This window comes from Squalius cephalus (genome assembly GCF_949319135.1).
Source record: "Squalius cephalus genome assembly, chromosome: 12".
In the NCBI taxonomy this organism is placed as follows: Eukaryota; Metazoa; Chordata; class Actinopteri; order Cypriniformes; family Leuciscidae; genus Squalius; species Squalius cephalus.
Genome location: NC_137133.1, coordinates 507,501 through 521,218, shown reverse-complemented (window position 1 = coordinate 521,218; position 13,718 = coordinate 507,501). Strand labels below are relative to the sequence as shown.

At 45.0% G+C, this 13,718-nt stretch overlaps 1 protein-coding gene across 2 annotated transcripts in view; it reads left to right on the top strand.

Moving 5' to 3' along the window:
• The window catches only part of htr1e (5-hydroxytryptamine receptor 1E), a 48,443-nt gene extending 39,408 nt beyond the window's left edge, over positions 1 to 9,035 (top strand). Inside the window, exons 1-2 of one of the 2 annotated variants that reach the window (XM_079887615.1) lie at positions 5,360 to 5,435; positions 7,664 to 9,035. In XM_079887615.1, the coding sequence (XP_079743741.1) occupies positions 7,730 to 8,842 (1,113 nt within the window). In that variant the 5' untranslated portion in view covers positions 5,360 to 5,435; positions 7,664 to 7,729 and the 3' untranslated portion in view covers positions 8,843 to 9,035. Of the gene's footprint in view, positions 1 to 5,359; positions 5,436 to 7,663 lie in introns of those variants that run through there. The other variant, XM_079887614.1, reaches the window with a different exon arrangement.
• The last annotated feature ends 4,683 nt before the right edge of the window (positions 9,036 to 13,718 follow it).

The window sequence follows — 13,718 nt, the reverse complement described above, 5'->3', positions numbered from 1 at the left end:
CAGGGAAACACACAACACAGCTGACACAGGGAAACACAACACAGCTGACACAGGGAAACACACAACACAGCTGACACAGGTAAATACAAAACACAGCTGACACAGGTAAACACACAACACAGCTGACACAGGTAAACACAACACAGCTGACACAGGGAAACACACAACACAGCTGACACAGGCAAACACACAACACAGCTGACACAGGCAAACACACAACACAGCTGACACAGGCAAACACACAACACAGCTGACACAGGGAAACACACAACACAGCTGACACAGGGAAACACACAACACAGCTGACACAGGCAAACACACAACACAGCTGACACAGGGAAACACACAACACAGCTGACACAGGGAAACACACAACACAGCTGACACAGGTAAACACACAACACAGCCGACACAGGCAAACACACAACACAGCTGACAGAGGGAAACACACAACACAGCTGACACAGGGAAACACACAACACAGCTGACACAGGTAAACACACAACACAGCCGACACAGGCAAACACAAAACACAGCTGACACAGGGAAACACACAACACAGCTGACACAGGCAAACACACAACACAGCCGACACAGGCAAACACACAACACAGCCGACACAGGGAAACACACAACACAGCTGACACAGGCAAACACACAACACAGCTGACACAGGCAAACACACAACACAGCTGACAGAGGGAAACACACAACACAGCTGACACAGGGAAACACACAACACAGCTGACACAGGTAAACACACAACACAGCCGACACAGGCAAACACACAACACAGCTGACACAGGGAAACACACAACACAGCTGACACAGGCAAACACACGACACAGCCGACACAGGCAAACACAGCTGACACAGGCAAACACACAACACAGCTGACACAGGCAAACACACAACACAGCTGACAGAGGGAAACACACAACACAGCTGACACAGGGAAACACACAACACAGCTGACACAGGTAAACACACAACACAGCCGACACAGGCAAACACACAACACAGCTGACACAGGGAAACACACAACACAGCTGACACAGGTAAACACATAACACAGCCGACACAGGCAAACACACAACACAGCTGACAGAGGGAAACACACAACACAGCTGACACAGGGAAACACACAACACAGCTGACACAGGTAAACACACAACACAGCCGACACAGGCAAACACACAACACAGCTGACACAGGCAAACACACAACACAGCTGACACAGGGAAACACACAACACAGCTGACACAGGGAAACACACAACACAGCTGACACAGGTAAACACACAACACAGCTGACACAGGGAAACACAGCTGACACAGGGAAATACAGCTGACACAGGTAAACACAACACAGCTGACACAGGGAAACACACAACACAGCTGACACAGGTAAACACACAACACAGCTGACACAGGGAAACACACGACACAGCCGACACAGGTAAACACACAACACAGCTGACACAGGGAAACACACAACACAGCTGACACAGGTAAACACACAACACAGCTGACACAGGCAAACACACAACACAGATGACACAGGTAAACACACAACACAGCTGACACAGGGAAATACAGCTGACACAGGGAAACACACAACACAGCTGACACAGGGAAACACACGACACAGCCGACACAGGTAAACACACAACACAGCTGACACAGGGAAACACACGACACAGCCGACACAGGTAAACACACAACACAGCTGACACAGGGAAACACACAACACAGCTGACACAGGTAAACACACAACACAGCTGACACAGGCAAACACACAACACAGATGACACAGGTAAACACACAACACAGCTGACACAGGGAAATACAGCTGACACAGGCAAACACACAACACAGCTGACACAGGCAAACACACAACACAGCTGACAGAGGGAAACACACAACACAGCTGACACAGGGAAACACACAACACAGCTGACACAGGTAAACACACAACACAGCCGACACAGGCAAACACACAACACAGCTGACACAGGGAAACACACAACACAGCTGACACAGGTAAACACATAACACAGCCGACACAGGCAAACACACAACACAGCTGACAGAGGGAAACACACAACACAGCTGACACAGGGAAACACACAACACAGCTGACACAGGTAAACACACAACACAGCCGACACAGGCAAACACACAACACAGCTGACACAGGCAAACACACAACACAGCTGACACAGGGAAACACACAACACAGCTGACACAGGGAAACACACAACACAGCTGACACAGGTAAACACACAACACAGCTGACACAGGGAAACACAGCTGACACAGGGAAATACAGCTGACACAGGTAAACACAACACAGCTGACACAGGGAAACACACAACACAGCTGACACAGGTAAACACACAACACAGCTGACACAGGGAAACACACGACACAGCCGACACAGGTAAACACACAACACAGCTGACACAGGGAAACACACAACACAGCTGACACAGGTAAACACACAACACAGCTGACACAGGCAAACACACAACACAGATGACACAGGTAAACACACAACACAGCTGACACAGGGAAATACAGCTGACACAGGGAAACACACAACACAGCTGACACAGGGAAACACACGACACAGCCGACACAGGTAAACACACAACACAGCTGACACAGGGAAACACACGACACAGCCGACACAGGTAAACACACAACACAGCTGACACAGGGAAACACACAACACAGCTGACACAGGTAAACACACAACACAGCTGACACAGGCAAACACACAACACAGATGACACAGGTAAACACACAACACAGCTGACACAGGGAAATACAGCTGACACAGGGAAACACACAACACAGCTGACACAGGTAAACACACAACACAGCTGACACAGGGAAACACACGACACAGCCGACACAGGGAAACACACAACACAGCTGACACAGGGAAACACACAACACAGCTGACACAGGGAAACACACAACACAGCTGACACAGGGAAATACAGCTGACACAGGGAAACACACAACACAGCTGACACAGGTAAACACACAACACAGCTGACACAGGGAAACACACGACACAGCCGACACAGGGAAACACACAACACAGCTGACACAGGGAAACACACAACACAGCTGACACAGGGAAACACACAACACAGCTGACACAGGTAAACACACAACACAGCCGACACAGGTAAACACACAACACAGCTGACACAGGGAAACACACAACACAGCCGACACAGGGAAACACACGACACAGCCGACACAGGTAAACACACAACACAGCTGACACAGGTAAACACACAACACAACAACACAGCCGACACAGGTAAACACACCATACAGCCGACACAGGGAAACACACAACACAGCTGACACAGGCAAACACACAACACAGCTGACACAGGTAAACACACAACACAGCCGACACAGGTAAACACACGACACAGCCGACACAGGGAAACACACAACACAGCTGACACAGGCAAACACACAACACAGCCGACACAGGCAAACACACAACACAGCCGACACAGGCAAACACACAACACAGCTGACACAGGTAAACACACAACACAGCCGACACAGGCAAACACACAACACAGCCGACACAGGCAAACACACAACACAGCTGACACAGGTAAACACACAACACAGCCGACACAGGTAAACACACGACACAGCCGACACAGGGAAACACACAACACAGCTGACACAGGCAAACACACAACACAGCCGACACAGGCAAACACACAACACAGCCGACACAGGCAAACACACAACACAGCCGACACAGGCAAACACACAACACAGCCGACACAGGCAAACACACAACACAGCCGACACAGGTAAACACACAACACAGTCAACACAGGTAAACACACGACACAGCCGACACAGGGAAACACACAACACAGCCGACACAGGCAAACACACAACACAGCCGACACAGGCAAACACACAACACAGCTGACACAGGGAAACACACAACACAGCTGACACAGGTAAACACACAACACAGCTGACACAGGCAAACACACAACACAGCTGACACAGGTAAACACACAACACAGCTGACACAGGGAAACACACAACACAGCTGACACAGGCAAACACACAACACAGCCGACACAGGCAAACACACAACACAGCCGACACAGGCAAACACACAACACAGCTGACACAGGGAAACACACAACACAGTTGACACAGGTAAACACACAACACAGCTGACACAGGCAAACACACAACACAGCTGACACAGGTAAACACACAACACAGCTGACACAGGTAAACACACAACACAGCTGACACAGGTAAACACACAACACAGCTGACACAGGCAAACACACAACACAGCTGACACAGGTAAACACACAACACAGCTGACACAGGCAAACACACAACACAGCTGACACAGGTAAACACACAACACAGCTGACACAGGTAAACACAGCTGACACAGGGAAACACACAACACAGCTGACACAGGTAAACACACGCGCTAGAAGAGTTTTTGTTTTGCTTGTTTCTGGTCCCGCTTCGGATGCCATCAAGCGGTATCTCTGGTCGTAATCAGTCCTTCACTGACCAATCAGTGTTCATTAGCAGAATGCTAGTGTGTTATGGGCAACAACAACTCAACCTGTAAGAAATAGAAAGGACATAAGTACTCGTTCATTCAACTTTCGATCTATAACCCATGCTGAACTTGCAAAACCTACAATCAAATCTGAGATTTCTCAACGGCAATCGGGTGAAAGAGACACATTTAGCCGTCTAGCGCCATAGACTCCCATTCATTCTGCACTCATGGGCGATCGCCCCCAGTGGAGCTCTGGGGGAACTACAACCACAATTCGGTACAATAGGACTTAATAGGGAGTGGCCAGGCTCTGCGTAGACGGGCTCTGGTCCTGTCCTGAAGATCCACTTCCAGCAGTGTTTCCCGGGATTTGCTGTGTCTCTGCCTGTTCTCCGCTCATGAGTTTCAGCGACGGGCTTCACTTCTGGACGTGTGTGTGTGTGTGTGTGTGTGTGTGTGTGTGTGTGTGACGACAGATGTGCGCTCAGGCCTGTGTGTGACGACAGCCGCTTTAGAAAGATCCCACAACTGCAGTAATGAGTCGGCCTCCGCAAACACGGCTCGCACGGAGGGCTGGATGAGATGAGCGCTGCTCGTGAAGAGCTCGAGGTGATTGAGTGATTGTGAGGCTTCAACCTCTTCTCTGACCTCTAGCGACCGGCCCACCTGTCAATCAAACCTGTGAAATCACAGGCAACTGTTGTGTGATTGCTCATTCATGGCGTTATCATTACGGTGATTGCACTGGACCTGAAGGAGACACCTAAAACACTTGTGTGTTTGTGTGTGAGAGTGAACATGGACAGAAATACACAGTCTCGAGGGAGAGGAAGGACTGGGTGAGTTTATTAACACTCTCTTAGTTATTAATTCTATAATAATGCGGTGCTGGCCATCACATGCTCATCATGCTGTGATGTTAGTGGCCAACACTGTTGTTTGATGGACACTGGGATGTTTTTTTTGTTTGTGTGTGTGTATGTGTGTGTGTGTGTGTGTGTGTATGGTTACAATCAGTCAACAGTAGTTTCACTCATATCGGCGGAGCACAACTAGTCATGTTCTGTGATCGTGTGTGTGTTGGAGAGATGATTTATTGAAGAGATTCAGTGACCGGATCAGCTCTTGGTCCGGTGTTGGCAGCGATGGGCAGTGTTTCAGATGCAGTACATGTATTTAAAATATGTATTTGAAATGCAAAATACTACTTTGCCATTACCCATCTTCATTTCAAATGTTTTGGTTAGCAGATATTTTAAAGTCCAAGTAGGAAACACCTTGTGGGATATTCACAAACAAGAACTTGGAGTTCCTCAGGGAAGCACCCTTTCTGTTACTCTTTTCAGCATTAAAATAAACAGCATTGAGAATATCATCAGAACTAATATATTTTGCAGCCTATATGTGGATGATCTCTGCATCGGTTATAGAGGGAAGAACATGAGTATAATTGAAAGGCAACTGCAATTATGTATTCACAAAATATATCAGTGGTCAGTTGAAAATGGATTTAAATTCTCTAAATCAAAAACAGTCTGTACCCACTTCTGTATCCAGCGTTCCCTTCATCATGATCCAGAACTCTTCATTAATAGAGAACCGATTAATGTTGTTAAGGAAATCAAGTACTTGGGTCTTGGGTTTTGACAACAAAATGACTTTCATTCCTCATTTGAAGTCACTAAAAAACAGGTGTCTTAAAGCTATGAATATAATGAAAGTATTGGCAAAAACAAAATGGGGAGCAGATTACATTATTCTTTTGTAGACCCGGCTGGACTACGGAAGCATAATATATGACTCTGCCAGAGAATCATATAAGAAGATACTTGACTCGGTACATCATCAGGGATTACGACTTGCCTTGGGAGCATTTAGAACCTCGCCAGTGCAAAGTTTGTACATTGAAGCCAATGAACCTTCACTTCAAAATAGACGATTGAAGCTCTCTCTTCAATATGCTGTCAAAATAAAGGGAAGTAAAACTAATCCAGCCTATTCTACAGTCTTCAACCCACAATTTACAACTTTGTATGAGAGTAAACCTAAAAGCATTAGATCCTTTGGTATTCGTAGTAAACCACATTTGGAGAACTTAAATACAAACATGAACATTTTAAATCAAATACAATTCAATTCTATACCTCCCTGGAAATTAAAGAAACCTGATATCAATTTTTTATTTAGCTTATCAGAGGAAAGGAGTGACTCATCCAAATGTATATAGACAGCAATATTTGGACATAAGAAACCGATTTCCTTTTCATGTACCTATATTCACAGATGGTGCGAAGGTGGAAAACAGTGTAACGGCAGCAATGGTGACTGGACATCAACGCTATGGAATCCGTATTCCAAAGCAGTGCTCAAGTTAGCTTTGGGGCATATTGAAAATACAGTACAAAAACATGCTATAATTTTTACAGACTCAAAATCTTGCCTTCAAGCAATGGACACTTTAAAAATTGATAATCCGTTAGTGGACTCCATCTTAACCAAAGTGGATTATCTGCTCAATCAGTTCTTCAGTATTATCCTCTGCTGGGTCCCAGGACATGTTGGAAATTAAGACCAGGACTTTTCTCAATTGTAAAACTAGACTTGATCAGGTGGTCTACACCAGATGTCGTATAGGTCACACAAGTTTGACCCATGTTTTTTAACTTAAAGGTGAAGACCCAACATTATGTATGTTTTGTAGGATTCCTTTAACTGTCAAACATATTTTATTAGATTGTCCTGGACTTAACACAAGTAGAATGCTTTTTTATGAAGTTATTTCAATTAAGGACATTTTTAATGAGATTATACCTGAAAAGGTTTTTGATTTTTTATCATATGTTAACTTAAAAAAATATATTGTATAATATGACTTGCTGGTTTTCTTTGTTCTGTTTTATTGTATTTATATGATATGTGTTTTTGTAATTGAATTTTTGCCATGAAGATAGCTCTGATTGCTGACATGGCATTAAATAAAAAAGATGATGATGTTAGAGTGGACAGAGAAAGTATCACTGATATATAAGACACTCGTTAACTCCTCGTCTGTGTGTGTGTTTGACAGGCCGTCGCTGATCCAGCGCAGGAGTCTTCGGGGCTTTAGTCCTGGAGCGGAGCCAGTGGGATTCGGATGGAGATGGAGCGATACCTGGGAGAAAGCGCCGGTGCTCTGGCCAACAGCACCAACAGCACGGCCGCGCCAGGAGCGGCGTTCCCGGCGGAGGGGCTCTCGCAGCGGTTAGCCGTGGTGGCTCTGCTCGCGCTGCTGACGCTGCTGACGGCCCTGGTGAACGGCGCGGTCATCGCTGCCATCTGCACCACCAAGAAGCTCCACCTCCCCGCCAACTACCTGATCTGCTCGCTGGCCGTCACAGACCTGCTGGTGGCCGTGCTGGTGATGCCCGTCAGCATCTTGTACATCACGGTGGAGGTGTGGCTGCTGGGGCCGTTCGTGTGCGAGGCCTGGCTGAGCGTGGACATGACCTGCTGCACCTGCTCCATCCTGCACCTGTGCGTGATCGCGCTGGACCGCTACTGGGCCATCACTAAGGCCATCGAGTACGCCCGCAAGAGGACGGCCCGCCGCGCCGCCGCCATGGTTGCAACCGTCTGGCTGATCTCCGTCTTCATCTCCATCCCGCCGCTGTTCTGGAGGCAGCGAGGCGCCGGCGCGCAGCAGTGCATCATCGAGCACGACCATGTGGGCTACACCATTTACTCCACCTTCGGCGCGTTCTACATCCCCATGACTCTGATCCTCATCCTGTACTCGCGCATCTACAGCGCCGCTAAGACGCTGTACCAGAAGCGCGGCTCCTCGCGGCACCTCAGCAGCCGCAGCACCGACAGCCAGATCTCGGTGAACCACTGCCGGGTCACGCACGCCTTCTGCGTCTCGGACGTGTCCAGCTCCGACCCCGCCGCGGAGAACACCACCCGCGCGCAGTCCTTCGACACGGAGGCGGAGCTGGACGAGAGGAACCAGATCTGCACGTCTCGGGAGAGGAAGGCGGCGCGGATCCTGGGCCTGATCCTGGGAGCCTTCATCCTGTGCTGGCTGCCGTTCTTCCTGAAGGAGCTGCTGGTGGGGCTGATGCTGCTGAACCCCTCGCCGCAGGTGTCCGACGCCCTCACCTGGCTGGGCTACGTCAACTCGCTCATCAACCCGCTGCTCTACACCAGCTTCAACGAGGACTTCAAGCAGGCCTTCAAGAGGCTGGTCCGGCGCAAGGAGCACACATAAGGGAGCGCTCTGGAAGTTGGATTCATATGTCTAAACGTAGGGAAAGCACACATGATGCAGTGTCCTTGGGAAGAGCGGATTACAATTTTTTTTATAAAATCCAATGAAAAAAAACACTGTCTGCTTTTCTAGCACATCATCATTTGACTCCTGAGCAACGGCGTGAAAGGCACAGTGGTATTTCTGGAAGTTGGATTCGTACGTCAAAACCAGAGATTGTAAAAAAAATATGGGCGTATGTGCGTGACGTCACCTGTAGTGTTTCTGAAGAGCGTTTCTGAAGCCCAAAGTGGGCGGAGCCGGCCGTCGCCATCTTGGCCGCGCGTCACTCCGGGATAAACGGAAATGTGCAGCGAGGCGGATTAGCTGAGGTGACGTGACGCTAACGCTAGCAGACAAACGGCTAGAAGTGACATCAGCGGCAATCCACCTGTCACTCAAGTGGTCACGCACTTAATTATGCAGAACTTTATGGTTTAATGTGATTTAAACGGATGAGTTATTAAAACATTCGCCTCCCTCACAGTCGTCATGAAGGGAAACATCAGCTTTATAGACCAAAGCCACGTTTTGCACCAGACTGTAAACATGTGTTTCTACTGTAAAGTTGGGCATTTTAACATGGGGGATTATGGGATTGACTCTCTCTTGCAGCCGGCCTCTAGTGGCCAGTGGATGAACTGCAGTTTAAGTCTCTTCAGTGTTGGATTCTAGAGATAGACGGGAAGGTTGCCGCTTGGTCTAAACGTCCAGCAGGAGTTGGGAAAGCACACATGATGCAGTGTCCTTGGGAAGAGCTGATTACGTTTGTTAAATAAAATCCAATTAAAAACCACTGTCTGCTTTTCTAGCGCATCTTCATTTGATTCCTGAGCGACGGCGTGAAAGGCACAGTGGTATTTCCCCTTCAGCGCACTTCCTCCTGGCACTGGAGTGTGGACGGGACACATCCAAAGGGCTCGTTCTGTGTTTTTATATGTTTTCATTATTTAATTCTCATTCTTGGCTGAAGCATTTGATTGGTCAAATCTGTGTAGTGCAACATGAGTCATCGACATTATAAACTGTTTTCCAGGAGGAGAAAGACAAATAAAAATACTTGTAATACTAGTTTACTTTTTTTTTAAGTTAATGAACTTTAAGTTTAACATTTGGATTGCATGCAGAGTTTTCAGGTCTAATCTAGCCCAAATATGAAGTCTCAACATATGCCACTCCTGTATCTGAAACACACGAATTACAGCCACAGGTATGTGTTATACACTATTTAAACTTGAAAATCACTATATAGTAGTAAACATAAAATATAATTTATGAAATACTTCAAACCTTTAACTCGCAGGAGAACAATCAACCCAAATTTAAACTGTTACCTCAAACACCAGCGTTATTGCACTCAGAATCCTGCATCTCGACACACACTGGGGCATCAGTAACTCAGGCAGCTTGGGTGTGGGGTTCAGTTCCCATCATGCACCACGGCTGAAATAATAATGATTGATTTTATTGTTTATGAACTTTATTGTTTGTGTTATTGCAAACAATAAAACCTGTGAGTGGCACATATGAGGAGTTTCTGGGTGTTTCTCACTCATTCTGCTTCAAGCTCAATAAATTGTGGCATTTCTTTGTTGTTTAGAATCCAGTGTTCCTGTGATTCTTTTGCCTTTTATGAGTTTATTAAAGAACTCTGTCTGGTCTTCTGTCCAAACACACCGCGTCATCTTTAAGTAATGATCGACTGTTGCGTACGCCAGGTGACCTGAGTGTAAATGCAAAAAAAAAAAATGTTTCAAATGCAGTTTTGTGAAATATTCCTTTTCAGAATTGCCTGAAAAATCACTTCATGTAAGAGTAACAACTTTTTCACAAAATATGGGAGTTTTTACGAAAATGACGTGTTTCAATTGGCCGTATTTTGAATTAGCAATTTCAGTTTGCACAGTTTGAAGGGTAATGGAAACTGGTTTGAGTTTTGGAGGTCAGGAGCGCTTCAGGAAAGATCTCTTTGGCATGTGTTGGATGGGTTTGATCAACTCACAGATCAGCTCATCATGTCAGAACCGTGTGCAACAGGATTGTGTTCTTGACCTCCAACACACAAACTACAGTGATGCCGTGGTGCATGATGGGAAGCGAGCCGCGCTCCTGAGACTTAAGTGCAAATAACATGCTTGTGTGGTACGACATCTGAAGTGCTAAACTCGAGTGTGTTCAGTAAAGCGCTGTTTTCCCAGAAGGCCCTGCTTCCCTCGGCCGGATACGAGGACGAGACGCTCTTCACATCGCCCGTGCCGTACACCGCTGGTCCTGGGGTCATGTGATCATCATCACACAGAAAGCGGGCACAACTTAAGTTCATGGAAATTTGAAGAGACACATTTAATGCTCATTAAACTCAAAAGCATTAGAAATATCCAAATGCTCATAAATATTAATTGATTTAAACTCATTTGTATAGTTTACCTGAGGGTTTACAGTATAGATCAGTTACTCCCACAGTACAGAGGCCTTGTCCAAACACACACACCTGCGGTCTTGGCCACTTGAGAGTGTGTGCGACAGGAAGAAAGTGCTCAAGACTGTCCCACGTCTTAACAATGCTCTTAATGCACACTAAACACACACTATCTCCGACACCGCTCCGGAGCGTTATTCCAGGCTAAGCGTATCCCATCATGCATTATGTTCGGGAACTCGTGTGCCACATTCCACTGTAAATTAAATTAAGTAGATGCATATGATTTGATAGTAAAAACATATAAAGTGTTGAGTATGGTGTGGAGGCCTGTTTTATACAACATTTGCAACTGTTTTTATCATTTAATTAGAAGCACCACAATTTTAAATTGTCTTCTGTGAGTTACACAGCGACGACTGAACAGGTTTATTTTAAAGTATTGAAAATATAATAAATAAAAGCTCTGTAAACACTTGCATTTTTTGCAAGACTATGAGTGTGTCCCATCAAGTGATCAGAAGATCTACACACACTTGCAGTCTTTACGCCTAGTTGAACACTTTGGCCGAATAGAGGAAATACGTCATGCAAGTAAAAGAGCACAAAAAGAGTGTGTGTGTGTGTGTGTGTGTGTGTGTGTGTGTGTGTGTGTGTGTGTGTGTGTGTGTGTGTGTGTGTGTGTGTGTGTGTGTGTGTGTTTTTGGACCAGGCAGTGGGAAACGATCCGTGAGGTCCTGCTCTAGAGACGCTGCAGTGTCGCCCTCATGAGGCCCAGCGCAGACACACACACACACACACACACACACACACACACACACACACACACACACACACTCCTCCAGTGAAGGTCATCTGGGTTCAGCACAGAAACACAAGGTGTGTATACAGACTGGGGGGGATTTCTACAATCTTAGAAGATGATGCTGAAAGTTCACAGGAATAAATTACACTTTACTGTATATTAACATAGAGAACAGCTGGTTTACATTATAATGATATTTCACTGTTTTACTGTATTTCTGATTAAATAAATTCAGTTTTAGTGAGCAGAAGAGACTCTTTTAGAAACATTAAAAGAATCGAACTATAGACATGTTCACAGCTAACACACACACAACGCCACAACACTATCCTTTAGACTCTTTAAAGATCTTACTGCATATCTAAACACTTTAGCTGAAATATCAAGTATTAATGCATTATTTAGTCATTTCAATACAACCCAGGTATATTTCAAAAGCAAAAGTTATGGCTGATCAATCTGACTGTGCAGAATATGTCCATGATATGTGTGCTAATACACTGAATAAAACAAAGACAGAAATCACATTAGATAGTTTTCTTTCACCAGAAGTGGACAGTGAGGTGCATCTGAAATCATTTCACATTCATCTCTACATTAAACTAATCATTTATGCAAAAATATTCTTTATTCAGAAATATTCCAGGTGTTTTTTATTTCTCTTAAATAAAACATGTTGATCATCCAGGACGTCACAGCATATCTCATACACACAGACATCAGTATTCTCATGTGTTTTATGAATGTTGTGTTTCGTGTTTAGAGTCAAATGCTTTGTCTTATTTGATTTAAAAAATCGAATCAGTTTGATCATATAAAATGCCATAATCGGGCGATACTGATAAAGATACTGAAAAGTGTTTTCTGTGGTAAGTGAGTGATAAATACAATCAAAGGTCAAACGATGTGGTTGAAATGGAAAAAAGAGACTTTAGTCATAAAGGTAGTTTTACTCCTTCCTCAGCACACGTACAACTACACGTAATGATCTTATTCATGTGTGTCAACAACACACACACTTAATCACCATGCTTTAACAGAGATGTGTCAAAACTTGTGTCATTAATGTGCAGATTGAAAGCAGACAGTAAGCAGATTTTAATAGCAGTGTTTAGTCTCTGAGATCAGATCAGTTTACTTCAGATCAGATCAGATCAGTTTAGTTCAGATCAGTTTAGATCAGATCAGTTTAGTTCAGATGAGCGGCTGTGAGTTTCTCTAGTTACTCACTGTCTTTTAATGTTGTAGGAAACAGTTTATCTGAAGAAAAGAGCTACACTAGTTTAAAGGGTTACATCGATCTGCCCTTGATGAAAGATATACTGTACTTCATGCTGGACACTGACTGGCTTATACATTTGCAGCGGTTTATAAACAAAACGCTGCAAAAATAAGAAAATACAAATAAATAAAATAAAATCATAAATCCTGTCACAGTCAATAAGACTTCTAGAACGAAAAAAATCTAGAACGAATTTTAATGTTTCAGGTATTTTCTCCAAGCTAGTGGTTACACCAATTATCTCAAATTTTACATATATAATTATTGCCTAGTATTAACATTATTTTCAAATAATACATGACGAGCTATAATTTGATATTCTACAAACTTC